At 47.1% G+C, this 22,995-nt stretch overlaps 9 protein-coding genes across 9 annotated transcripts; 5 read left to right on the top strand and 4 right to left on the bottom strand.

The window, feature by feature from the left end:
- Nucleotides 1-2,733: 2,733 nt before the first annotated feature.
- On the bottom strand, nucleotides 2,734-4,666 carry GGS22DRAFT_61238 (CBF/Mak21 family-domain-containing protein). The gene is made up of 3 exons (XM_047967556.1): nucleotides 3,972-4,666; nucleotides 3,033-3,918; nucleotides 2,734-2,973 (listed from the first exon to the last, which is right to left on the bottom strand). The coding sequence occupies exons 1-3, from the start codon at nucleotides 4,589-4,591 to the stop codon at nucleotides 2,833-2,835; spliced, it is 1,647 nt and encodes a 548-aa protein (XP_047822465.1). The 5' UTR covers nucleotides 4,592-4,666; the 3' UTR covers nucleotides 2,734-2,832.
- Nucleotides 4,667-4,839: 173 nt separating this feature from the next.
- GGS22DRAFT_152003 (uncharacterized protein) lies at nucleotides 4,840-6,047 on the top strand. The gene is made up of 3 exons (XM_047959599.1): nucleotides 4,840-4,968; nucleotides 5,032-5,703; nucleotides 5,770-6,047. The coding sequence occupies exons 1-3, from the start codon at nucleotides 4,938-4,940 to the stop codon at nucleotides 5,793-5,795; spliced, it is 729 nt and encodes a 242-aa protein (XP_047822464.1). The 5' UTR covers nucleotides 4,840-4,937; the 3' UTR covers nucleotides 5,796-6,047.
- A 150-nt stretch (nucleotides 6,048-6,197) lies between these two features.
- GGS22DRAFT_184207 (ubiquitin-conjugating enzyme E2-binding protein) lies at nucleotides 6,198-7,815 on the bottom strand (the record flags this gene model as incomplete). The annotated part of the gene is made up of 2 exons (XM_047964166.1): nucleotides 6,198-6,866; nucleotides 7,195-7,815. The coding sequence occupies 2 exons, from the start codon at nucleotides 7,813-7,815 to the stop codon at nucleotides 6,198-6,200; spliced, it is 1,290 nt and encodes a 429-aa protein (XP_047822463.1).
- Nucleotides 7,816-8,235: 420 nt separating this feature from the next.
- Nucleotides 8,236-9,929, top strand: GGS22DRAFT_152000 (uncharacterized protein). The gene is made up of 3 exons (XM_047959598.1): nucleotides 8,236-8,803; nucleotides 8,865-9,494; nucleotides 9,553-9,929. Exons 1-3 carry the CDS (start codon nucleotides 8,314-8,316, stop codon nucleotides 9,660-9,662), a joined length of 1,230 nt encoding a protein of 409 aa, XP_047822462.1. The 5' UTR covers nucleotides 8,236-8,313; the 3' UTR covers nucleotides 9,663-9,929.
- Nucleotides 9,930-10,249: 320 nt separating this feature from the next.
- On the top strand, nucleotides 10,250-13,630 carry GGS22DRAFT_151996 (Rad17-domain-containing protein). The gene has a single exon (XM_047959597.1). The coding sequence runs from the start codon at nucleotides 10,381-10,383 to the stop codon at nucleotides 13,042-13,044; it is 2,664 nt and encodes an 887-aa protein (XP_047822461.1). The 5' UTR covers nucleotides 10,250-10,380; the 3' UTR covers nucleotides 13,045-13,630.
- Nucleotides 13,631-14,331: 701 nt separating this feature from the next.
- GGS22DRAFT_151995 (uncharacterized protein) lies at nucleotides 14,332-15,742 on the top strand. The gene is made up of 2 exons (XM_047959596.1): nucleotides 14,332-15,147; nucleotides 15,199-15,742. Exons 1-2 carry the CDS (start codon nucleotides 14,892-14,894, stop codon nucleotides 15,453-15,455), a joined length of 513 nt encoding a protein of 170 aa, XP_047822460.1. The 5' UTR covers nucleotides 14,332-14,891; the 3' UTR covers nucleotides 15,456-15,742.
- Nucleotides 15,743-15,885: 143 nt separating this feature from the next.
- Nucleotides 15,886-18,145, bottom strand: GGS22DRAFT_151994 (S-adenosylmethionine synthetase). The gene is made up of 2 exons (XM_047959595.1): nucleotides 17,433-18,145; nucleotides 15,886-17,363 (listed from the first exon to the last, which is right to left on the bottom strand). The coding sequence occupies exons 1-2, from the start codon at nucleotides 17,499-17,501 to the stop codon at nucleotides 16,236-16,238; spliced, it is 1,197 nt and encodes a 398-aa protein (XP_047822459.1). The 5' UTR covers nucleotides 17,502-18,145; the 3' UTR covers nucleotides 15,886-16,235.
- A 1,365-nt stretch (nucleotides 18,146-19,510) lies between these two features.
- GGS22DRAFT_151993 (GPN-loop GTPase) lies at nucleotides 19,511-20,883 on the top strand. The gene is made up of 2 exons (XM_047959594.1): nucleotides 19,511-19,702; nucleotides 19,823-20,883. Exons 1-2 carry the CDS (start codon nucleotides 19,655-19,657, stop codon nucleotides 20,684-20,686), a joined length of 912 nt encoding a protein of 303 aa, XP_047822458.1. The 5' UTR covers nucleotides 19,511-19,654; the 3' UTR covers nucleotides 20,687-20,883.
- Nucleotides 20,884-21,127: 244 nt separating this feature from the next.
- GGS22DRAFT_184201 (uncharacterized protein) lies at nucleotides 21,128-21,844 on the bottom strand (the record flags this gene model as incomplete). Its single annotated transcript, XM_047964165.1, has 2 exons — nucleotides 21,128-21,651; nucleotides 21,805-21,844. 2 exons carry the CDS (start codon nucleotides 21,842-21,844, stop codon nucleotides 21,128-21,130), a joined length of 564 nt encoding a protein of 187 aa, XP_047822457.1.
- Nucleotides 21,845-22,995: the final 1,151 nt, after the last annotated feature.

Raw genomic sequence — 22,995 nt, 5'->3', positions numbered from 1 at the left:
ACTCGTGCGTCGTTGACTCTCTCGGTCTTTGGGCAAGACGACGCGAATGCACCAACATCCATTAACCATTAATCCGAGAAACGTACTCAGCCACCCCGTATTAAGTCGAAGGGATGGAAATGGGGGCCAACAAGAAAATTTCCGGTTCGAACGATGGCGCGCAGCTGTCGATCCCGACGACGCTTAGTTAATGAACGCCTCATGGAGGATCCGTTCGAGGCTTTACTAGGGGGAAAAATGGCATCACGGGGACGGTTAATCGGATGAAAGCCAAGGACTTCTGTTTATAAGTAGATGTCCGAAAGGAAATAGGTTGTAAACATTGAATATCCTCTAATCACTAATCGCAGCCCTGTCAGCACTTAGGACCAGTAACCAGTATTTTTTCCATTTTTCCCCGAGCCACCGCGACCATAGTTTGAATGATCATGGGCTCTAGACTGGATGTTCGCAGGTGTGAGCAGCCAACCGGAGAAATAGCGAAAGAAAGTTGTCATCGGCGACAGTAGGTAATCCGGTTGACGCCTGAACGATACGAATAGAATCTTGGTGATCAGCTCTTAATTCGTTTCAATCCGAGGCAAGGAGCTCGAGGGAATGCTTTAACCGCACGTGCTATTCAATTGCTACTGCTACTGTTCCTAATGTTCGTTCGCCTCGCCTGAGTGATTGGCTGTGAGTTATGCATCCTCTTGCGGGTCGGCTGAAAAAGAAGCCCATGAACCAGGCCACGCTTGTCGCGGCGCGTGTTTTCTGCTTGTCTGCCTGTCTACTTCCCCTACCCGCGATATACGCAACGTCGAGTATCGAGTATCGAGTATCAATGTACAATAAACCGGGTTGAGCATGAATGAATTGGACGATTCTAGATCAAAACAAGCAGTAGCAGCAGTAGTAGTAGCAGGCGGGTAGCTATGTACTGTAGCTTTGGGCGTTACGTCCAACGCCCTGCTCCATGACGCAGACGCACCAGCGAGCTCACCACCCTTCAGTGGGTGCGACGCGGTGTGGACGAAACAGGTCGTCCCTGTTGCAGCAAGGAGCTCAACCAATCGTGCGACCTACACCGACTATGGCCGCGGCCAGCATGGTTCCTTATTCCGAGATACCGACCACACACATCCTGAATACTGCACCTGAACTGCACAAAAAAAAGAACCGAAGAAAAAAAAAACCTTGAGCACTTGCCCGGATTGGAACAGCTCCTCGTTAGGCACGAACTGCACACATGCAGCACCGTGACACCTAGCGGGCCGGCTTTTATGCGGCCACTCGCACATAAGATTGATCACATCCCCCTTCTGGTACGATCTGATGGTGATGAGAGGACGGATTCGGGGCTGATGGAGAACACTAAACTTCAACAGCTCTTCTCTGGCTCGTCTGAGCCTGCCGAGTGCAAGACATGTGCGCCAGCTCGGGACTCCCAAGGCCGAAAAGGGATAGTTCGTAATCGGCGGTGAGTGGCATTTTTTTCTTTGCCGACCAACCAGCTTCCGGATTTCGATCCTGGTATGGAGTACTACGACTGATAGTCAAATACGAAACCTTCGTTTCTGCCCAAAGGGATAGGAAATCAGGGCGAGATGGAGAATTCGTCATGAAAATGTCGATTTTTTAGATGATCCCTAGGCTTGCCTGCCCTGGCGTACCTATCCAAGGAGCAGCTTGCTCGATGCAATTGCATTTGCATTTTGTTGATGTGGACGGCTTCGGACGAAGCAAATGGTCTTAATGCTTCTACCTATCGGCCTACTTCGAGCCTACTTCGAGTGCCTGTTTCTCAGATCTAAACTTTCATCGGACACCTGCAGCTTCAATGGCAGCTAAGCTGTTAAGGTACCGTCTGGCTCCACCGGCCACATGCGACATTACGTTCGAACCACCAGGAACCCCGATACTTGCTTGTAACTTCTTGTAACATGCCTAAATCGGGGATTGGGGGAGTGAGTCATATCTAAATCTGCTGTCACACAATGGGAAAAAGCGATATCGAAGTTTTTTTTTTCTTCTTCGTCTGCCTTCGTCGTCTTTGTTGCAATTGTCAATTCCGTGTCTGCCAAGCCGAATCTGAGATTCGTATTTTTCCCACTAAGTTAAATTCAGGGTTAGGCGTCAGCCATTATGGCGGTGTAGCCCCGATAGTCCGAGAAAAACCATGTACTTAGGTGCGGCTTGTCTTCAGAACAGGCAAGTTCTTAAAAGGATAATATACTCGACATGTTGGTTGAATCCTTCCTGGCATTTTCGGCCACTCATCTCGTCGGAACGTGAGCATTCTGAAACGTATTTCTCGCCCAACGTGAACACCTGAAATAGTGCTTTCCCCACTTTCGCGTTACGTAGGGCAAGATGGAAGTTTGAGGCTGCGCGTCGAAGCATATTCCAAATCGAACGATGCGCAGCAGATTGTCATTCCGTACCTTGCGTTGGTGTACCTAAGTAATATGGCCGTGGTAGCACGGAGTCGCGTGAAGCCGTTGAGGGCCCTAAAAAAAGAACCCAACGGTACAGAGTACATACTTCGAGAATTCGACCTTAAAAAACAGGGCTCGGCGACGGTGGCGACGCAGCCAGTCGGAGCGGTGAGGGTGGCTTCGTAACCAGACGATCTCGTTCTTTTCCCTTTCGGCATCGACCCCGAAGGACTATCTGACTATCCATCGAATCCATTGAAAAAGATGGCGTAATCAATATCGGGTCCGATAGCTATAGTGTGTAGACTTAACAGTGTTGATTATGAAGCCTTCTGCCAAGAATCTCAAGCTATCCTGATGGTTATCCTGACGTGGTCCCCATAGCTCTAGGCTATACGAAACGTCTGACCGGCGATCACTGGAAGTCCCAGAGCTTGGCTAGAAGGCTGTCCTCCGTCCCCGAGGCTGGATCCTGTGGGAGGAATACTCTCTTTGGTATCATGAACTCCACAACAGGAGCCTTTTTTACTTGCTTGGAAAGTTCCGCATCGAGTAACTAGAGATTCGTAAGCGAAAAGGGAACTGATGGGCGAGCCGGCGGCATGATTAACTTACGCTACTGTACGAGTGGTCTAAGAAATCCTCAATATTGTATGACTGCTTAGTGAACTGCTCCGATATTATTTTCGCGATGGTCGCAACGTTCGGGTGATAGTGCGACTGTAGTTGAACCACTTCCCACAGGCAGCTATCAATGGCGCGCGTCTCCATTGGGTCTTCTTCGTCGGCGATGAACGGATCTGCCATCCCTTCATTTTCCAAGATCTCTTTCTCTTCCGGAGTCCTTGGTACGCGATGCATCATGAACGTGCAAAGCGGATGCTTCTTGAATAGATTATAAATCCAGGGTATGACTACGACGATGGCGGCAGGGGGCGCATTGAGGCACAACCTAGTGATCCGTTTGATAAAACTTGCGACAAGGACGGCGGGAAGATGCGTAGAAGACAGGAACGTGTCCAACAATCGGAAAAACCTTGACCGATGCTTTGAGTGAAGGATGTTTGCATCCAGCAGCGAGTATAATTTCCGATAGAACAACGGATAATCTAGATTTCGTTCTTGTATCAGATAGAATACTCCCGAAAGTGCCAAGAGTGAAGTTGCGCCTCCTGAGTTATACGAGTCTGTCAAGAAGTCCATCAAAAGCTCGGGTTTGGTAAACCATGGGGCTATAGATTTGGTTATGATCTGAAGCACGTTCTTCCTTTGCTCCCGATTAGGGTCTAGAGCGAACAATGCTAGCCATGCCTCTTGGGCTTGCCTCTTATGTTGATTAAGGGACTTGACGGGATCAGACTTTTTCTTAGGCGCGTCAACGTAGAACTGGCTCATATCTTCTGCAGAATCCGGGATATCTTCGAAGAAGGAGAGCAAGTCAAATGCATTATCAAACAAGTCCTCGTCGGACGATTCAGAAGAGTCAACGGACAGGATATCTCTGCAAGGACGTTAGCAAAATCATCGAGATTTCGACGGAAGCCAACCACCTACTTCAGCGTTTTAAAAGTATAGAACCGTATATCCGCATATTCAGCCAAGAACTTCTCACAAAATTCTTGTCTAATATCCTCAGAGCCGTCCCGAACAAGTGCACCTACTATTTCTCTTAAGAAAGCCTTGGGAAAGTTGGATTCGTCCTTGTCATTCGTGTACTTGCCCTCGGCTTGTAAGATGCGCATAGCTAAAGTTAGAGCAGTCGATGCGGATTCCTCTTGGTCGAAATTAGAGAGAAGAATCTTTTTATAATCTCCAAGTCTCTTCTTGAGCCATTGAATGACTACGATGTCCTTATCCGATTGTCCATCCCGTCTAGACATATTTCCCGATGCAAGTAGGCGCAGAAATACTCGACACAATGAAACCATTGCAAGCTGGATGGATTCGTCATCGCCTTCGTTGTCGCCATCATTTTGTGCGAGTTCAAGTAGTGATGTTATGTTATTGTAATTCTTCTTCGACTCTAGAATTGCATTTTCGAGTAGGAGAATCTCGGCCTGGGGGTCGGAATCATCTTCACTGCCATTATCCTCTGCCTTAGATCGTTTCTTGGATTCTACTGGGGCTTTCGATCGTTTCCTCTTCAGAGACTCCTCACCAAATTTTCCAGACATTTTCGCGAAATTGGTCGGAGTAGTGATGAAGTAGAAGTTGTAATAAGAAAAGAGAGAAAAAAAGTTTAAATTGTCAACAGCCTCGAGAAATGAACCATGCAAGGCTGACCACGTAGGTACCGTACCTAAACCTAGAAAATTGAGTTTGAGGTGGGGCACAATCGGCTAATCACGTGCATTGACAGCCAATCAAAGAAGCTTGTTGCCCGTTGAACCTAGCAGACCGGGAAAGTGCGAGTTCCGTTAAAACCTCATCGACATCAATTCCGAAGCTCCTCTTTAATATTGAAATAAAGAATTACATCTCCCCTCACCCGAAGCCGCCTTCTCTCGTTATATCCTCACAATGGCCTCCCGTTTGGCTACCCGTGCCGTCGGTAAGTTAGAACATACTACTCATGAATTCAATTGAGTGTTTAAAAGCTCATCCCTAATTGCAGGGGCCGCCCGTCTGCGACCGTCGATTGTTTCGCGAGCTCTTCCCGCAGTCACAATTTCCTCAACTACTACCCGACCTGCTTCCAACGTCCCCGAGCCTAAGGTGAAGGCGCAATCAATCATCGATGCTCTACCCGGCAACTCGCTCGTCTCCAAGACCGCCATCTTGTCCTCCGCTGCCGGTCTCTCTATCTACGCCATCAGCAACGAGTACTATGTCGTGAACGAGGAATCCGTGGTCGCCTTCTGTCTGCTCAGCGTCTGGGCCGCTCTCATCAAGTACGGTGGTCCCATGTACAAGGAGTGGGCGGAGGCTCAGAACGCGAAGATAAAGAACATCCTGAACTCCGCGCGTGCCGACCACACCCGAGCCGTTAAGAACCGCATCGAGAACGTCCAGCAGATGGGTGGCGTCGTCGACATCACCAAGTCTCTCTTCGAGGTTTCCAAGGAGACCGCCAAGCTCGAGGCTCAGGCCTACGAGCTCGAGCAGACCACCGCTCTGGCGCACGAGGCTAAGGCCGTTTTGGATTCGTGGGTGAGGTACGAGGGCCAGGTCAAGCAGCGCCAGCAAAGGGAATTGGCCGAGAGCATCATTGCCAAGGTCAAGAAGGAGCTCGAGAGCCCCAAGTCTCTTGCGCAGATTCTGCAACAGAGCGTCGCTGACGTAGAGAGTAAGTTTCGCGGTTCCGTCCATATCAATCAACTATTACATTAGAGTTATGCTAACCATTTTCTAGGAATTGTGTCTACCAAGACTCAATAGACAAGACGGTTTAGACAGATACTCCATGGCGCATGAGAAATATTTCCTTTGGGCCCTCTACCCGTGTTTATAAACACCCTGTGCATTAGTCAAAAGAAACCTATTTCCAAAATACCAGCCTTGCAATCCATTGTGATTTCAGACTTTACTGCTTTGAGAGCAACTCTTGCTATTTTATGAACTTGCATGGCGGCATGGTGATGGACATAGGGGGTGGATAGGAGAAATTAATACAACCAAGGTGTAACAACATCATTAGTGAACTTCCACTTGAGTGACTTTTGAACACAATTTTACATGTAAATCTACCTAGGTATCACGTAAGCAGTCTTATTTCATAAACTGCCGCAGTTGAAATTTACAGATTGGTTTCTGTACATCTTTCTAGATCGTTTAATATACCTACGAAGAGATTAAGGGACCTTTTCCATCCCACTTCTCTAAGAGACCAACTTTCCATTCCTTGAGCTGACGATCATTCGGAGGTAACAAGCCATTGCTGTTGCTCAGAATATCAATGACCTTTTCGATAGCATCAGTTGGCAGAGTGATATCTTGTACATCCGATATCATAGAATCTAGCAGTTTGTCTGCTTCATCCTGACTAACCATACGGTAAAATACCTTGACTGCTTTAATGGGCGATCTTATCTCCTCGGTCGAAGAGAAGGTAATATTACTATTAAAAACCCAAACGTTTAGCAGTGACTGGTGTTTTTCATCGCTTTGTGGCTTGTCCCGGGTTAGCTGCTCTTGTGATTTCATCGGCAGTATAATGGATTTAGAACAGCCCGAGCGGGCCATCGTTGCCAGGAGCATTGCACTGATGCAGTGAGAAAGACTCGGAGAGTTATTTATATCTCGTTGAATCTGCTCATTTGCATGGATTTGCCATTTGAACAAGGAGACAGATGAATCTTGGTTGTTTAGTACTCCCAGTTGACTCTTACAATATTTGCAGAAAACTGGTAAACTTTCGACTTGTGAATGATGCGATTGTCCATTCTTAGCCAATTCAACTTGATTTTCAGGTCCCTTGTGTAACTCTAATGGAGATGGGCCTTTTATTATCTATAGAAATTTGCATTAGCAAAACTTCTAAGACAACAGACCCGGGAAATTCCTTCAAACCAGAGGACCGGCGACTACAAGAAATGTACCTCTGGATAATCCCAAAATTTCCACGTCCAAGGAAACTCTTATTGAAAAACAGAGGAATATTCCAGCACGCAAATGTCGATCCCATAGCTTAAGCTTAGGGTCCAACGCCTACGTACTGGAATAGAAGATGATATCAGTCTAGGGTAAGAGTATCGGTGACCATACCACTGAAAGCTAAAAAGCAGGTTTGGCCACCTTCTATATACCCATTGGAAGAGGTATTGAGTAATGCACTTACATTAGATGCAGAAAGATCCGTCTCCGATAGCAAGAATGAAGTGAGATCCACAAACCCGACACCGGGTTGAGCTGAGATTCTAGAACTCGCACCATACCCTTTTGAAGTGAGGCCATCGTTGTCGTGTTCATGTCCGTGTCCATGGTCGTGAGGTTTATGGCAGTGCCAGAATTCCATCATTTCGGCCCAATTCTCACTTGGGAGGTCTTTCCATACTTTTATGGTACCAGATTCGACAATTGGAGCACGACATGTTCTGCATGTAACAGATGACTCAGGTTGGAGATCATTCGCAGACCATGGAACGGTCTGGTCCTCTAACGCAGATACGGCATAGTGTCCTGGGGTAGTTGCTAGAGGTAACCTCCAGGGAAGGTATCTCGATCCTAACTTCTGTTGTGGCAGTATTTGCTCTCGGGGCGGGCTGTATACATTGAGTTTTCCTGGAAGACGGACAGATGTCTCTATATCATCGTGGTGAATTGTGAACACTAAGCTATCAGATGAGATAATAGCACTAGTTGACTCCCGACTTGGTGTAGGCAATAGGCATACAACGGAGACTTGGCGTATATTGGCTAGAAGTTCGGCGTAGATTAAGATTGGTTGCGACGCACTCATATTGCAGATTAGAAATTAGAAATTTGTTGAGGACGTCTCGGCAGTTCTGGCGTGATTGATAATATAGTGTAAGTATTTTCGAATATGCACAGACCAAAGTGGAGAGTTTCTATTTTATTTACTTAGCAAATACATGCTTGTATCGCAGTGTTCCCCAGTCTCGGAATTGACTTCGGCTTTGAGGAATTCTTTATGCTGTCATTCGGTAGCGAGTTTTTGTTTTACTTGAAGAATATAATATTAAGAGTTTGGTTTTAGATATTTCATCATTGTCTTCTAATGAGCTCTTAAACTCTATTGGTTATCATTACATAATCACAAAGATTCAGTACAACGATATTCCCATTTCGAGGTCCTCGATTAAATGCATACCTCTAATAAGTAGCCTTTTACAAATCATACTTCGTATAGATTCCTATTAATACTACGTCATTTCCATTCCGCCACCTCCTCTTCAAGATAGCAGAAAAGTTGTGATGTTTTAATGTGAAGCTCAATATGGCCTCAATACTGTCTTACGTTCCCATCGTGAACCGAATGGTTCCAAACAACGGCCAAACCCAGACGATTGACATCCCACCTGTTGAGGTTTACAGTGTGGAGACGGCGCCTGAGAAACGACCGAGAACACTGAAGCATTTACTGAGGGCAAACCATGTGAACCACTCTATCCTCTATCACGGCTTAGAGTTTCATAATCACATGCCGCATATTCTTGCCTCTGCTTATATTCTCGGCGCAGATGTTGACCATTTGCACAAAATTTACGATGCAGAAGCTCAAGAACTCGAGCCGTGGACACCATCCCCGGCCGAAATAACCCAGGATGACTGGAAAGACTTCCTCGGAGATCCCAACTACCAACGTGCCTACGTTGACTTCTTCGAAGATGCTCTGGTATTGAGACACAACTATCAGTGGAAAGGCGTCGTGGAGGAATATTTGTATGAAGGAAAGGAACCGCTAGTGAACGGTCTTTTCGGAGGCCGTACGTTTAACCTATAAACCATGAACTGTAATCACTTATAAGAGTGAACTAACTGCATTAGTTGGCCATTCTCTCCTCCACCTAGCGTATGCTTTTGAGGTGGATAGCCGCGAAATTGCCATGGAGGCTCTCGGTATGACCGCCACGCAGTATAATTTCCTTCATAAATACATTGACAACCCCTCGTATTCGAAACCCTCTTCGATCAAGGCATCTTCGCCACTGGAACTATTGCACAAATTGGCAGACGACAATCGTCTAAACGGAGTCTTCAAGAGCTCTGGAGCTGAGAATATAGAGCCATTATTCAACAACCATGAGGACATTGTACTGGAGTACTGGAACGCGTGGAGTCTCGATGACCCGGTGAAAGATTTCCAACTGTCTCAGGAGGCAGCGGTTGCCGTCGTGATTGCGACAGTCCCAAACGGCACTCACTCGTACAATTTCTTCCTGTGCCATATACTTACGACGAGTCACGCTGTCAGAATTCTGCTCCCACTCATCCCACACGAGCATCGTATCAACCTAGTTAGACAATGGTGGCTATTTGCGATAGCTGTCTACATCGCTATACTTCGTCCGAAAATCGATCCTGACTATATCGGAGACGGTGGCCAGACGCAATGGGATTATGTGGAAGAGAAGGCATTGAATGGTTCATTTGCCACCGACTCTCACTTCGTCAAAGGTAAAGCTGCTTTTTAGGCCCCTAGAGTAAATTGATCATGTACTAACTTACTATATAGTTGTCCGTGCTATCAAGGAAGCAGCCATGACTTGGGGAGACGTACATAATCGGTACCTGAATTCCGCGATACGATTTGTTGACGATTTCCAAGGCTGGGTGTTTACTTAAAAAGAAACAGACGGTCAATGCCTCCAAAAGTTGTAGTTTCCGACTTTATGAATTATGACATAAGGTAACTCACAAGTGAACGATCTCTTGAAGAATGGATGCGATGGGTGCGATGTATACTAATTCGGAGTTTTCATATGTGGCGCTTGAGGATTGTGTGACAGAATGACAAAATGACTGGGAAAAGGATAAGAATGGAAAATTGTAAATTGCTGGATTGAACATCAATAACAAAACAATAACTATCAACTATTGCTTTGATATAATCGACGCATATAATAATAAACTGAGATAAATACTTCAGTACATGAATTCGATACTCGACATGTAAGTTTAATTGATCACATGATGTCGCATCCTAACCTTGGAAGTTATGGTGGGTTGGATCCCTAAAGACGCGCCTACCCCAGAAACTCCAGGGCTCTGCCGCGACGAAGGTTCCATTAGATTGGATATGACGGAAAGCACGTACAAAGTAAATTCGAATTATCAGCCGCACTATCCTTTTCTCTCTGGCGAATAGCAAACACTTTCCTCTCTATAACCAATTTTAATTTATACTTCTCAATGTCAATGCCGATATCAATGTCAACTTCAATCTGACAAAAACGGCAAGATTGGTTGAAAATACATGTCGCTTCTCCATTCAATGTGAGCAATTCCACTAAATACCATAATCGCTAGCAGATGCCGTGCCCCCGTTACCTCTCTTACCGTCATGGCGCCGCCTACGAAGCGTCGGAGACGAAATATCGTGCAAGCTTCTTCGGACGATGAAGAGGAACCGAAACCAAAGACAAACGTTCTTAGCCAATACCTATTCTCTTCACCTGAACAACGAAACACCACCGCAGGGATCTCTCGAGCTACACCCACCTCACCCAGCCCAGTGAGAAAGACGTCACGTACCCTAGCCTCACAACCTTCGAAACCGAAACAAACGTCAAAGTCTCTTCAATCGAGTAATAATGGACTCAAGAGCGCTAGTACCAGCCCTGAAAAACCTAAGACTCGGTCCTTCACGAAGGGCAAACGGGCAGAAAAAGATAAGAGTGCAGATCTAGTAACTATGTTTTCTAGACAAGCACAACGGGCGCCGACAATATCACCAACTAAGAGAGATGATATCATCAGCGATCCAATTTCAGAGGATGACGACGTGGGGGAGCATAGAGCCGCAAGCAGTAGTCGAGTCGGACAGAACGCTCGTAAACGTTTCCGAGATGCCTCTCAATCCAGTCAACCGACTAGTGTCCCGATCGTTATATCAAGCCAGAAGTTCCTGAAACCACCTCGCCCTCAACAAGGTCTTGTGGCAAGCGACGAACAGCGACCGTGGTTCGAACGATTTGCTCCTGTGAACTTGGATGAACTTGTAGTCCATAAGAAAAAAGTGTCTGATGTTCGCCGGTGGCTTGAAGATGTCATAGCTGGTCGAATGCGTCAAAGGCTACTTATACTAAAAGGTGCTGCGGGAACGGGGAAAACAACTACGGTTCAGCTCCTTGCTAAGGACATGCACTGCGAACTTCTTGAATGGAGGAATCCGGTTGGTTCTCTGGGGGCGAACCAAGGGTTCCTATCAGCATCGGCACAATTTGAAGAGTTTATGGGAAGAGGTGGAAAATTTGGGCAGTTAGATATTGATCTGGACTCAACTCCTTCGAGTCTCCCCAAGAACGATGTTAATGATAATACGAAGAAGATCATCCTCATTGAAGAATTTCCAAACACCTTTACTCGCTCATCTACGGCTTTAGCGGCCTTTCGGAATACTATACTACGATACCTGGCTTCAAATACGCCATCGCTTGCTACATTTGGCCGCCAAACGTCCTCAGAACCTATAACCCCTGTCGTTATGGTCATATCAGAAACTCTCCTCACTACTACTTCGGCATCTGCAGACAGCTTTACTGCCCATCGGCTATTAGGTCCTGAAATTACGCGACATCCAGGCTGTTGCGTTATAGAGTTCAATGCCATTGCACCCACTCTCCTCTCGAGCGCGCTGGAGTTGATCGTCCAGAAAGAAGCCCGGAAATCAGGTCGACGCCGAACTCCAGGTCCACAAGTTTTAAAAAGATTAGGAGAAATAGGAGACATAAGAAGCGCAGTCTCATCGCTCGAATTTCTCTGTCTCAAAGGAGACACAGCGGATTGGGGTTCTAAAGTTACATTTACAAAACCTAAGCGCGGATCGAAAAACGAAGTCTCACTAACTCAAAGCGAAGTAGAAACTCTGCAGCTTGTCTCACAACGAGAAGCTAGTTTGGGTATATTCCATGCCGTTGGAAAGGTGGTATATAACAAGAGAGATGAGCGACCAATGAGTCAACAAACGCCCGAAGGCCAAGCTGAAATACTCCCTGATTTCATGTCTCACCTTTCTAGGCCAAAACGGTCTGAGGTTTCTGTCGATAGCCTTATCGATGAGACTGGCACCGATACCCACACTTTCATTTCAGCTCTCCATGAAAACTACGTGCTATCATGCGAAGCTACCGGGCCGTCTGATCCAAATTCCTCGCTTGACTATATTAGTAATTGCATCGAATATTTATCCGATAGTGATCTGCTTTCGCCGTCATGGGATTCATTCTTCCGCGGCCAAGGGTCCAGCATGTCCACATTTTCGGGTCGAGATTCGGCAAGTCACGTATTAAGGCAGGATGAAATTACTTTTCAAGTCGCAACAAGGGGACTTCTGTTCTCACTTCCGAATCCCGTGAAACGGATGTCGAAAACATCCGGAAGAGGCGGCGGCGATGCTTATAAAATGTTCTACCCCACAAGCCTTAAGTTGTGGCGGGAGAAAGAGGAGTTGGAAGGTGTTGTGGATCACTGGGCCTCAAAGTTGCTTAAAGGGGACGAAACGGGCCAGAATCTCACCCAAGGCGCTTCTGCATTCAGACGGCCGAAGTCAGCAACTGGCAATGGGGAATGGATAAACAAGCACCAAGCTCCATGGCGTAATAATAGTCAACCTAAGCAAACCGAGCCAGCTCAGGACCAACAACCAGCGCCACTGCTCTTCCTAGGAAGTTCGGCTCGCAGGGAATTGCTCCTCGAACGCTTACCTTACATGGCGCACATAGCCCGCGGACGTAGAAACGTAGTAGGCGCAGCCCGGATGCGGGATATCGAAAAAGTCACCTCATTCTCCGGGATCGGGGACGCGGCCGCTGACGAGGATGCGCTTGACGGCGACGATAATGCGGAGCTGAACGCTGAGGCGTGGGCTACGGATAAACCGACTGAAGAGGGCTCGCCTAGGAAGAAAAGGGTTGTGGGTATTGGTTTCCGCCAAAAGAGTGATTCAACCGCGCCGGCACCGGCTTTTCAGAAGCTGGTGCTTAGTGATGACGATATTGAGGATTGATCTGTCGCTTACTTGCCCTAGGTACTGGGCTGTGTGTTGTACAATAAGAATAAACGAGATTATGTTATTTGTCAAGGCAACCGCAAATTACGGTCTTCGTAGGAGGGAATGGTAGGGTGCCTTTGTGGATTGAACGGGATGGCGTTCTGTGTCTTGGGAGGGATTATGTGCGAGAAAACTTGTAGGCTTAGTTAGGTACAGTACATAGAGCGGATATGGGTTAATACTGCCTAGGTGCTGTTACCGACGGTGTAAAATGTGGCTGGAGTGTGGAGTGATATGAATGTTTTGCCAGTTATGATATCTGATCGATCCGGCTTCACAGGAGACTCGAAACGAATCTAACGCATGAGTATGTGCATCGGGAATTTAGTAAGTACGCCGCTAAAGGAGAGGTGATTATGCCCGGCAGTGAAGATTTCCCGTGAACCCGAATAACGGGATCCTGGAGGGATGATGTGGTATTTGCGGCGTTCTTGTACCTAGAGTACATGCCTAGATCTGTACAATGGCTGGCCCTAACATCTCCAATATTGTATGTCCCTGGGTAAGGTACCGTAGGCTGCGTAGGGAGGCTCTATTGAAATGGTACTAATGGCAATATATAACGTCGATCTCCCGACGGAAAAGCCTACTCAATGCGGACGGCGGTCCGCAGTTAAACGAGGCGGCTTTTATTGGTGGTACGCCCGGATCGGTCGTATTTCGTATTGCTCGTTTTCCAGCCCGGCCCCCCTTTTTTTTGCGTCTAAGCGCGTCAACGCCGCGCCATCTTACATAACCTACCAACCTATCGGAACCGAATGAACCGACGTATTGCGGATAGGGGTTACCGCGAAAGGGAGTTTTGATATATGCTGTACGATTGATGTGTTGACTTCTAAATAGTATTGGGAATTAGTGTTGTATTAGGGCGGGTTGGCTTTATCATTCCTTTGTCTCGGTTCTAGCGAGGGTAGTTCTAGAACCAAGGAGGCCCTGTTGAGATGGATATCCGTAGTCCTGGATATCAACTCGGATGGTAATTCGGGACGTGACCCGTAGGACTAAGCCGTGTCATTGCGGCGCTAGTACTGGCTCTTATTCCGTGTTGAGCAAGATATAGACTGGCTAACGAGTATACGCGATGACTCTGTTGGCTTGGGCGAGCCATAGACTACCTATCTTTCCCTCTTGCCACTTTACCGCAAGATTACGCAGGGCCAAGACGTGGTGTTTTGCATACGTGGATGTCTTTGTGTTTCCTGCATACGACTCAGCCATATCATTTGTGATGCCTTACACAAACGAAACGATATAGTAACGGGTCATATTCAGCCTTTCACATGGCGCCATTGAGCTCATAATCGCCTGAATAGTCCCCGAGTCAGGTTCGGGATTTGAAATCTGTTGGAGAGCGAGTTCAGGATGACGACCATACAAATCCTATCTGGACTTTTACTAGAGGGCAAGTTTCTGTCGTGATATCAAATTTGACTATGTATATTTAGGTCATGTTGTCTCTACCATGTTTACGATGTCCCTTTGTGGGCTCTTCAATCGACCTAAACACGTCTATATACCTCTCTTCTCCATAATTTGCAAATATTGCCGAGGTCCACTGCCGTAATTATCTTCCTCTAGTTCAAGTCCAAGGCCGCCCCTAAGAAACTGAAGTTGAGAGATAAAGAGACCGAGTGCCCTCGCCATCTAGAGAGACTATACATCTACTAGCCCTATCACTGCAAGGGCCATTATATCTACATACGCCAGATATAAAAGCCAACAGACCAAGAATCTTCCCAAGACACTTCTTATGTAATAGGTAGTCACAGGGGAAGGGGACAAGAAACTAAGCGGCGACGGCAATGCCACCTAGCCCGTCTACCCCTAAAGAAAGATCACAAGAAAGAGCAACAGAAGATACAGGACAACGAAATACGTCACAATACAACCACAGTCGGACCTCGCGTCCAGATTCTCCCAGCTCCAACCCTCCTTCTTTATCATCATCCCCTATCTCCCGTTCTTCGACCAACACCTCCACACCTACCGTCATGACTACAACCAGCACCGACAACAACGACTTCAACAACGAAGATAACACCGACGACATCCCACAACGTATGTCTCCCCCACCATTACCCCATCTTATAGGTCACTAACCCCTGACAGCCCCCGGAACACCACGAACCCGACTCTTCCAAGCAAACTTCCTAACCCTCCTAACCTTATTACCGGCGCAACGATATCCCCCATCGCCGACATCAGCCGGACCATCACGTCGTTCTTCCATCTCTACTTCTGCCCCGAACATCCCCGATCCGGACGACGAACCGAGAGAGCCGAATACCGATGAATCCTCCGACCGGGATCGGAACCGGGGTGGAGCCAAGGGCAACAGAGGCAACAACAACAACAACGACAGGTAACAGACTCAGTGCCGCGACGCGAGTACCCAAATATGTGGAGGTTAAAATGTAAATACACGTCAGCACGCACAGTGTAGTTAGCGAGATCTCGATGTTGGTAAACGAGAAGAAAAGAAAACGAGTACCTGGATGGGTTTGATTAGTTTACTCGGGGTCGCTCGGGGTCAGACGGGAAGGATTAAGGTTAAGGGGTCATAGCTTTGAATTGATTTTGGACATTCCGCAATCAGCATCGAAGATATCGTCCGTTCTATAATGTTCATGCGTACCTACCTAGGTACCTATGCAGTACCTAGGTAGCTTAAGATGAAATAGAATCTAGGATAGATGTCTATACCTTAGTAATAAGATGAAGCATGATTAGCTAAGGTCAGGTGGCCTAATTGAAACAACAACAACAATTACATCACGCAAAATTGACACAGGTAGGTTACGACAAAGTGGTATCATATTTTTGTCCTGATCGCTGTTCGACATAGGATATTGCCGTGTTGAAAAATGCAATGCGGATATTTATCTATCCGTCGCCTTTATAAAGGCCCCGGTGACCCCGTAGATGCCACCTTTATCTGTGCCTTTGCCCAAACCAGGTATGTTGAAACCGTACGCCATGCTGCCATGCCCGTTAAATTTTCATGACATTTTCCGATGAGGGAATCCTATGTCTTCTAGATAACACACCCAACAACGCCGATCGCAATGCAGAAAGAAGTTGATTCTTCCGCTACTTTATAAATCTGAAAAGTCCCCTCAGCGGAAATCTACAACACGTTAACAGACTTAAAACTTAAGGGTCTTAGGCTGCTCCCAGGTGAATTCCTGGTTGGTGCCGAAGTGGCCGAACTTGGCTGTTTGGTTGTAGATGGGGCGCATCAAGTTAAGTTCCTTGGCAATAGCGCCAGGTCGGAGGTCAAAGTTAGCCTTGACAATCTCGACCAATTCTTCGGCAGTCTTGTCAGAGGTGCCGTATGAGTCTACGTAGATAGAGCAGGGCTCAGCTACACCAATGGCGTAAGAGAGCTGGACCAGCGCTCGCCTAGCGAGGCCGGCAGCGACGAGTGACTTGGCAACCCATCGAGCAAGGTAGGCTGCGGATCGGTCGACCTTGGAGAAATCCTTGCCGGAGAAAGCACCACCACCGTGAGCACCCCAGCCACCGTAGGTGTCGACGATGATCTTTCGGCCAGTGACACCGGCATCACCCTGAGGACCGCCGATGATGAAGAGACCGGAAGGCTGGAGGTGGAGGATAGTGTGCTCATCGATGTACTGCTTGGGGATGACGGCGTCGATGATCTTAGACTTCAACTCCTTTCGTACCTGTTCAGTCGTAACCTGCTCGCTATGTTGAGTAGAGATAACGATGGTGTGGACTCTCAGGGGAACGACGGCACCGCCATCGTGCTTGTACTCCATGGTGATTTGGGTCTTGGTGTCAGGTCGGAGCCAGGGGAGAGTTCCGTCCCGGCGAGCCTTGGACAGAGCCTGGTTAAGTCTGTGGGCGAGAAGGTGAGAGAGAGGGTGAAGTTCAGGGGTCTCGTCAGTGGCATAGCCGAACATGAGACCTTGGTCACCGGCACCTAGCTCTTCCAAAGCCTTCTCGTAGTGAAGACCTTGAGCGATATCGGCGGATTGCTGCTCAATGGCAACCATGACGTTGCAGGTCTTGTAGTCGAAACCCTTGTCTGAGGAGTCGTATCCGATCTCCTTGATGGCATTTCGGATGACATTCTGGTAGTCAATGGAGCCCTTGGTGGTGATCTCACCGAAGACCATGATCATACCGGTCTTGGTAGCAGACTCGCAAGCGACCTTGGAGAGGGGGTCCTGAGCAAGGCAGGCATCGAGGATGGCATCGGAAACCTGATCACAGATCTTGTCGGGGTGACCTTCACCGACGGATTCAGACTGAAACATCAAGTTAATAAGAGACTAGAGGGAAGTATTGTTAAGTTAAGACACGCAATCCATACTTACGGTGAAGAGGAAAGCCCCGGCGTTCCGAGGGGTGCTCAAGGAGCTGGCAAAGCCGTTGGTAGCAGGCATCTTGAAGATGTGGATAGCGAGAGATAAAATAGAAGTCTAGTTCAAACAAGCTGCTATGTAATTAATTCTAAGCAACCAAAGGAATGCAAAGCCCAAGAGTGTCTCCTGTAGGATAAAAAGAAAAATGAATTCGGAGAGGGGGATGTGAAGTTTAAGAAGAAAAGAATTGGAAGCGGGAGTTTTTCCTCTAGCTTTTCTATTGGCGAAAAAGAGAAAAAATCGGAGGGGCAGGAACTAAAGGACTAGGTAGGTAGGTACTCTGTACTAGGAACTGAAAAGAATACCCAGGATGGCGCAATTTCCGTCACACAATATACCGACTTTAAGCTAAGAGCTATTATCTAACGAATTAACGAATAAAGCTGACGCTAGTTTTACCTAGGTAACTGCCCGTTCCCCTTTCGCAGCCCTTCGTTCCTTCCTTTGCTGTGACCTGTCCTGCCTGTCCCTGAGCCGTGGGTCCTAAACTTTGGGTTGGTTTTGTTGGTGGTAGATCGCTTGAATTGCTGGCATTGGTACAGAGTACACATGGGAAGGCGAAGTGGGGCAAGCCCAAAGGAATTTTTCTCCAAAGGAAGCAAGAGGGGCGTAGATTCTCTCTAGATTCAGTGGAAAAGTTCGGAGTATCTCCGCTGATTGATGTTCCATGTTTGATAATAAAGTAACTCCATACGGTTAGTTGTATTACATAACGTATAGAACGATCACTCTATCGGGGTGAAGCATTTCCCATCCCGACGTCTGCTTATCTTGCTGTTTCTCCTCTTCAGGGTCTCTCAAGGTTCCGAATAGTTCATTGGTAGCGTTGTACATGTGTGAGAGAGGGTAAGATGGCGTGCTAGCTGCCTGGCTTCTCGCATCCTGTCAGCAAGAGTGCATGGGTCAAACATGATTCTCAGGTTATGTACTTTTATTTCTATGTCGCCGATGATTCCTTTTCATATTCGGAGTGTTTCGGTAGGCAAGTACCATGATAGTGGAAATGGTATGTCACTGGTACTCAACAATTGACCGTTCCAATTTACTACTCGAGCCAACCTCACCTTTTTCCGACTTCCGGTCTATTTTTCAGTTACTTCACATGCAATACAATAAGTACCCTCAGAGAATATTATGTAAAATACCAGGTATATCTATCAATTGAAACTCACCTCATAGTCGTCCATTCAATGGACCCTATTGAATGCTACGATGATCCATACATAGATCCATAGATCCCTGATTGCCACGGCTGCCCCTCTCCAAAACGTGCACCAAGCGTGTAAATTGACAGGGTCTCAACTTCGGCATGTGTCTTCGAGTCTTAAATGGCCGCCTAAGACAACGAGTCTATGATTTATAAAGTGATGTTGGTGCCAGACCAGCCCAAGAATTGCAGAGTTGCAGATAACAGTCAGCTCGACTTATCAAATCATTAACTCATCCAGCCACTCTCCTTGTCAGATAGGTCGATCGGTTAAGCGTCTTTCCCGAGCGAAGGATCTCGGGGTGCCTTCAGTTTTATCTCTCATGCCTCGAATTCCAGAGACAAAGTCCGTAACCGGTAGACCACCCGCTTACATAGACATTGTATGGGACCTAAGATGCGGCTATGGGTGAAAGGTTCTGCCGGAAATTCCGTCCGTAGGTAGCGGAGCGGGCCATCTGCTAAACTTGCAGAGAGATTCAGGGATGAAACGCAATCGTAGGCTGGGTATTAGTTTATCCATTCGGGCGGTGAGAGAAAGTAAGGGCTAAGTCGTATGTTGTATCTGTTCATTTCTATTGTCAATTATCATGTGTATGCGTTTGTCGAAGTGACTTAGCTGCTTAAGTAACAAAACAGAAGAGGTTCAACCTTGAATTTTTGTAGCTTACGAGATAACTTCGTCAGCCGAGACCCATATTTCTAGTACCAAGTTACTAGGTACTTCGTACCACTCCACCACTTTAGACCCCTGCTCGTCTTCTCGATCCTTGACCCCTCTACTTTCTGCCCCTCCATGAAAAAAAATCCTCGACTGGCCGCTGAGCGACAACCGTCTAACCGAATCACGTCACAGCACGAGGCTGAAGCTCGAATATCCCTTTTTGTACATTCATCCCTAGTCGCCTTTAGATTCAGCAGACAAGATAACCAATCTATTTGTCTTGAGAGGATTTAATCATACATCATGAGTAAGTTTGGGGTTATGGTGATGGGCCCCGCTGGGGCTGGCAAGGTATGCAATTATCTTTTTTTTCTGTCATTATTCAACCTTTCGGAATATTATTTCCATATTGGGTATACTAGGTATACTGTTGATGATACACATCTAATGTACTAATCTACCTCTCTCAAGTCTACTTTCTGCGCTGCCCTCATTACTCATCTACAACTTAATCGTCGCTCATGCTTCTACGTTAACCTCGATCCCGCCGCCGAGTCCTTCGAACATGCCCCGGACCTAGACATCAAAGACCTCATCTCTCTCGAAGATGTAATGGAGGATATGAGCCTAGGACCGAACGGTGGTCTCATCTACTGCTTCGAGTTCCTCATGGAAAACCTCGACTTCCTCACAGAAGCCCTAGACTCTCTTACGGAGGAATATCTAATCATCTTCGATATGCCTGGCCAGATCGAACTCTACACACACGTCCCTATATTGCCGGCCCTCACAAAATTCCTAACCCGATCCGGTTCCCTTGACATCCGACTCTGTGCCGCCTATCTCCTAGAAGCTACTTTCGTAGTGGAGAGAGCCAAATTCTTCGCTGGCACACTGAGTGCTATGAGTGCTATGATCATGCTAGAGATTCCACATATCAATATCCTATCCAAGATGGACCTCGTGAAGGACCAAATTCGCAAGAAGGACCTCAAGAGATTCCTCACCCCGGATACTGGATTACTCGACGATGACCCAGCAGAAATTGCTCGGCAGAAGGCAGAGGGCACCACGGAAGAGGAACTCGAGGCCGCAGATCCCTTAGATAAGGATGCTGTGATGAAGGGTGCCAGCTTTCGGCGGTTGAACCGAGCAGTTGCGAGTTTAATCGAGAACTTCAGTATGGTTAGCTACCTGAAGTTAGACGTGCAAGATGAAGACAGTGTTGGGTCCATTCTCAGCTACATCGATGACTGCATCCAATACCACGAGGCACAGGAGCCCAAGGAGTTGAAGGATGAAGAATTCGATGACATGGATGACATGGACGGTTGATATCCGGAGGCTCTTAATGGCTGCTAGAATTAGCAAAGGATGACAAGTAACGACGAAAAAGGCACGGGAATATGGAGATTGATACCCGGGGAACATGAAGACAACATTCTGGGGTTTGTACAATTGCATAGCAATGGCGTTACGGATTTGAGACAACTTGGCTGATACCAAAAAAATCGATCACATTTGACATATCACATTTACTCATTACTAAGTATATTTGGCATCGTGTTTATTCATTCTCTGTAAAGAGCATCCTTAGTCATCACTCATGTCCTAAACGAAGAACGTAATATTTACTCAAAGAGGAACCTGCCAAATGGACATCCCTTCCAATCCTTCGTCATTAGAAATTCATCCATTCATCCAGGGCCGTATTCGCAGTTATAGTCCGCACTCTCCGCCTTATCTGATCCCATCAAACCAACCAACCAAACTTAACTACCAACCGTTATTCCTAGAACGAGTGTATCCTCCGGAAGGGGCGCGGGGGCCGGTGCTAAAGTCGCCGCCTCGCTTGGTCTGCGCATCGAACTTCTTATACTCGCTGAGCCAGATATCCTTCACCAGCGCGGCGTATCCGGCCATCTTTCCGACGAATACCACGACGTCTCGGATCGTCGCCTCAGGGCCTCGACGCCATACTACGGCCACCAGGGCAAAGACGAGAGCCCAGCCCATCATGCGGAAGGCTAGACGCGTCATGTACATCATCGTGCGGTGCACCCAGACTACGATCTGTAGCATCAGAACGATGGTGCCGAGGACGAAGCCGAGGACTACGACGTCGGGAGAGTCGTGTAGGGCTTGCAGGGCTCGGGCGAGGATGGGGCCGAAGAGGGGGGAGAGAACGGTGCCGAGTTTGTTAGCGATGGCGCTCGAGTGACGCCATACGGCTTGGAGGGTCGTGGACGGGTTCTGGAGATGGGCTTGTAGAAGTTCGAGGGTCTGCTCGGGCACGATGCCTGGTGGGTGTTAGTGGATACTGTTCCTTGTTCATTGGGTAGCAAGAGAAAGGGAGTTGGGAGTTGGGAGTTGGGAGGATGGGAGATGGTGATGAGCGACGGTTGTAGATTGGATATAGGGTACGACATGATGAATGAGGCTCTTGAACATACCTTGCAAGACGTCGATGATGACGGAATCGCCTCGATCCATAGTTGCGAGTGTCAGGCTTTTTTCTCTTGGTAGGTGGTCAAGAATGGTAGGTGGCTGCGTGATAGCCCAACTTTGTAGAGAAATGCTTTGTTGGTAGAGAAATTTCTGTCGCCGCTATGCGAAATGTTTCCGGAGAATTTTTTGATTGAATTGATCAGATTAGATAGACAGGTTCCGCCAAGATTTCAGCCCTGAGGCGATGGACGGTGAGCGAAAGGTCTCTGGAGGTGAGGAGGTTGCAGATTGCAGGTTGCAGGTTGCAGCGTATCTAACCAAATGAATGCAGTCATGCAGTAGGTCGTTGCCATATACGATTATGCTTATTGAGATAATGGAGTTGACTGGTTGACTGGTTGATGATTGTTGATGGATGGCCGGATGGCTGGATGGGTAAGGTTAGGTTGTGATGAAAGGGTGTGTGTGATATTTTTTATTTATTGACAAGTCGATCGAGTCGATTTTAACGCGATTGTGTAATGGCGGTGATGACGATAATTACTGGGTACTGGGTACTAGGTACTATGATTGGAGGGGGTCTGTCACTGTCAAATGTAATCATATGATTGGCCTGTCATGTGTGATGTGGTCTGCTAGATAGTGTAGAGACCCATTTTAATACTGCGATCACTTTGATAATAGGGGGCACTTACCCTTTCAGCCTTTAAACTTTTCCATTGACACGTGCTTCAAAGGTGCTTCGCAAGAGCTTTATTCTTCAATCTTGACAGTATTTCATAAATAATCTAGCTCCTTTTAAGGCACAACTTCTCTTTTGTTCGGCCTACTCGGATTGATAGATTGAAAATGGACATCAGATTATGTACTAACCTTGGCAATTATCCCTTACTTTTAGATCCGTGAATTCCGAGAGCAGAAGCAGATATTCATTCTTCTCCCCCAATTTAAAGGAATCCAAAAGTTTCAACAGACGCTTCAAGTCATCTTAATATTTCTCTAAGTTGGCCTATTTATGAAACTGTACACTGAAATAATTTCAACTTACCATTTACCCTTTACTATTATTCACAGTTATATATATCTTACTAGGAACTACCTATGCATCATTACCACCGTAACATCTTTAGGGGGTTTGCACGCTATATCTAAACTCGCCCACAGGCAAAAATGTAATCATTTATAGAATGAGGTGA

The sequence above is a fragment of the Annulohypoxylon maeteangense genome (genome assembly GCF_022496945.1).
Source record: "Annulohypoxylon maeteangense strain CBS 123835 unplaced genomic scaffold GGS22scaffold_2, whole genome shotgun sequence".
NCBI classification, from domain to species: domain Eukaryota; kingdom Fungi; phylum Ascomycota; class Sordariomycetes; order Xylariales; family Hypoxylaceae; genus Annulohypoxylon; species Annulohypoxylon maeteangense.
This window is presented reverse-complemented; position numbering and strand designations above follow the sequence as displayed.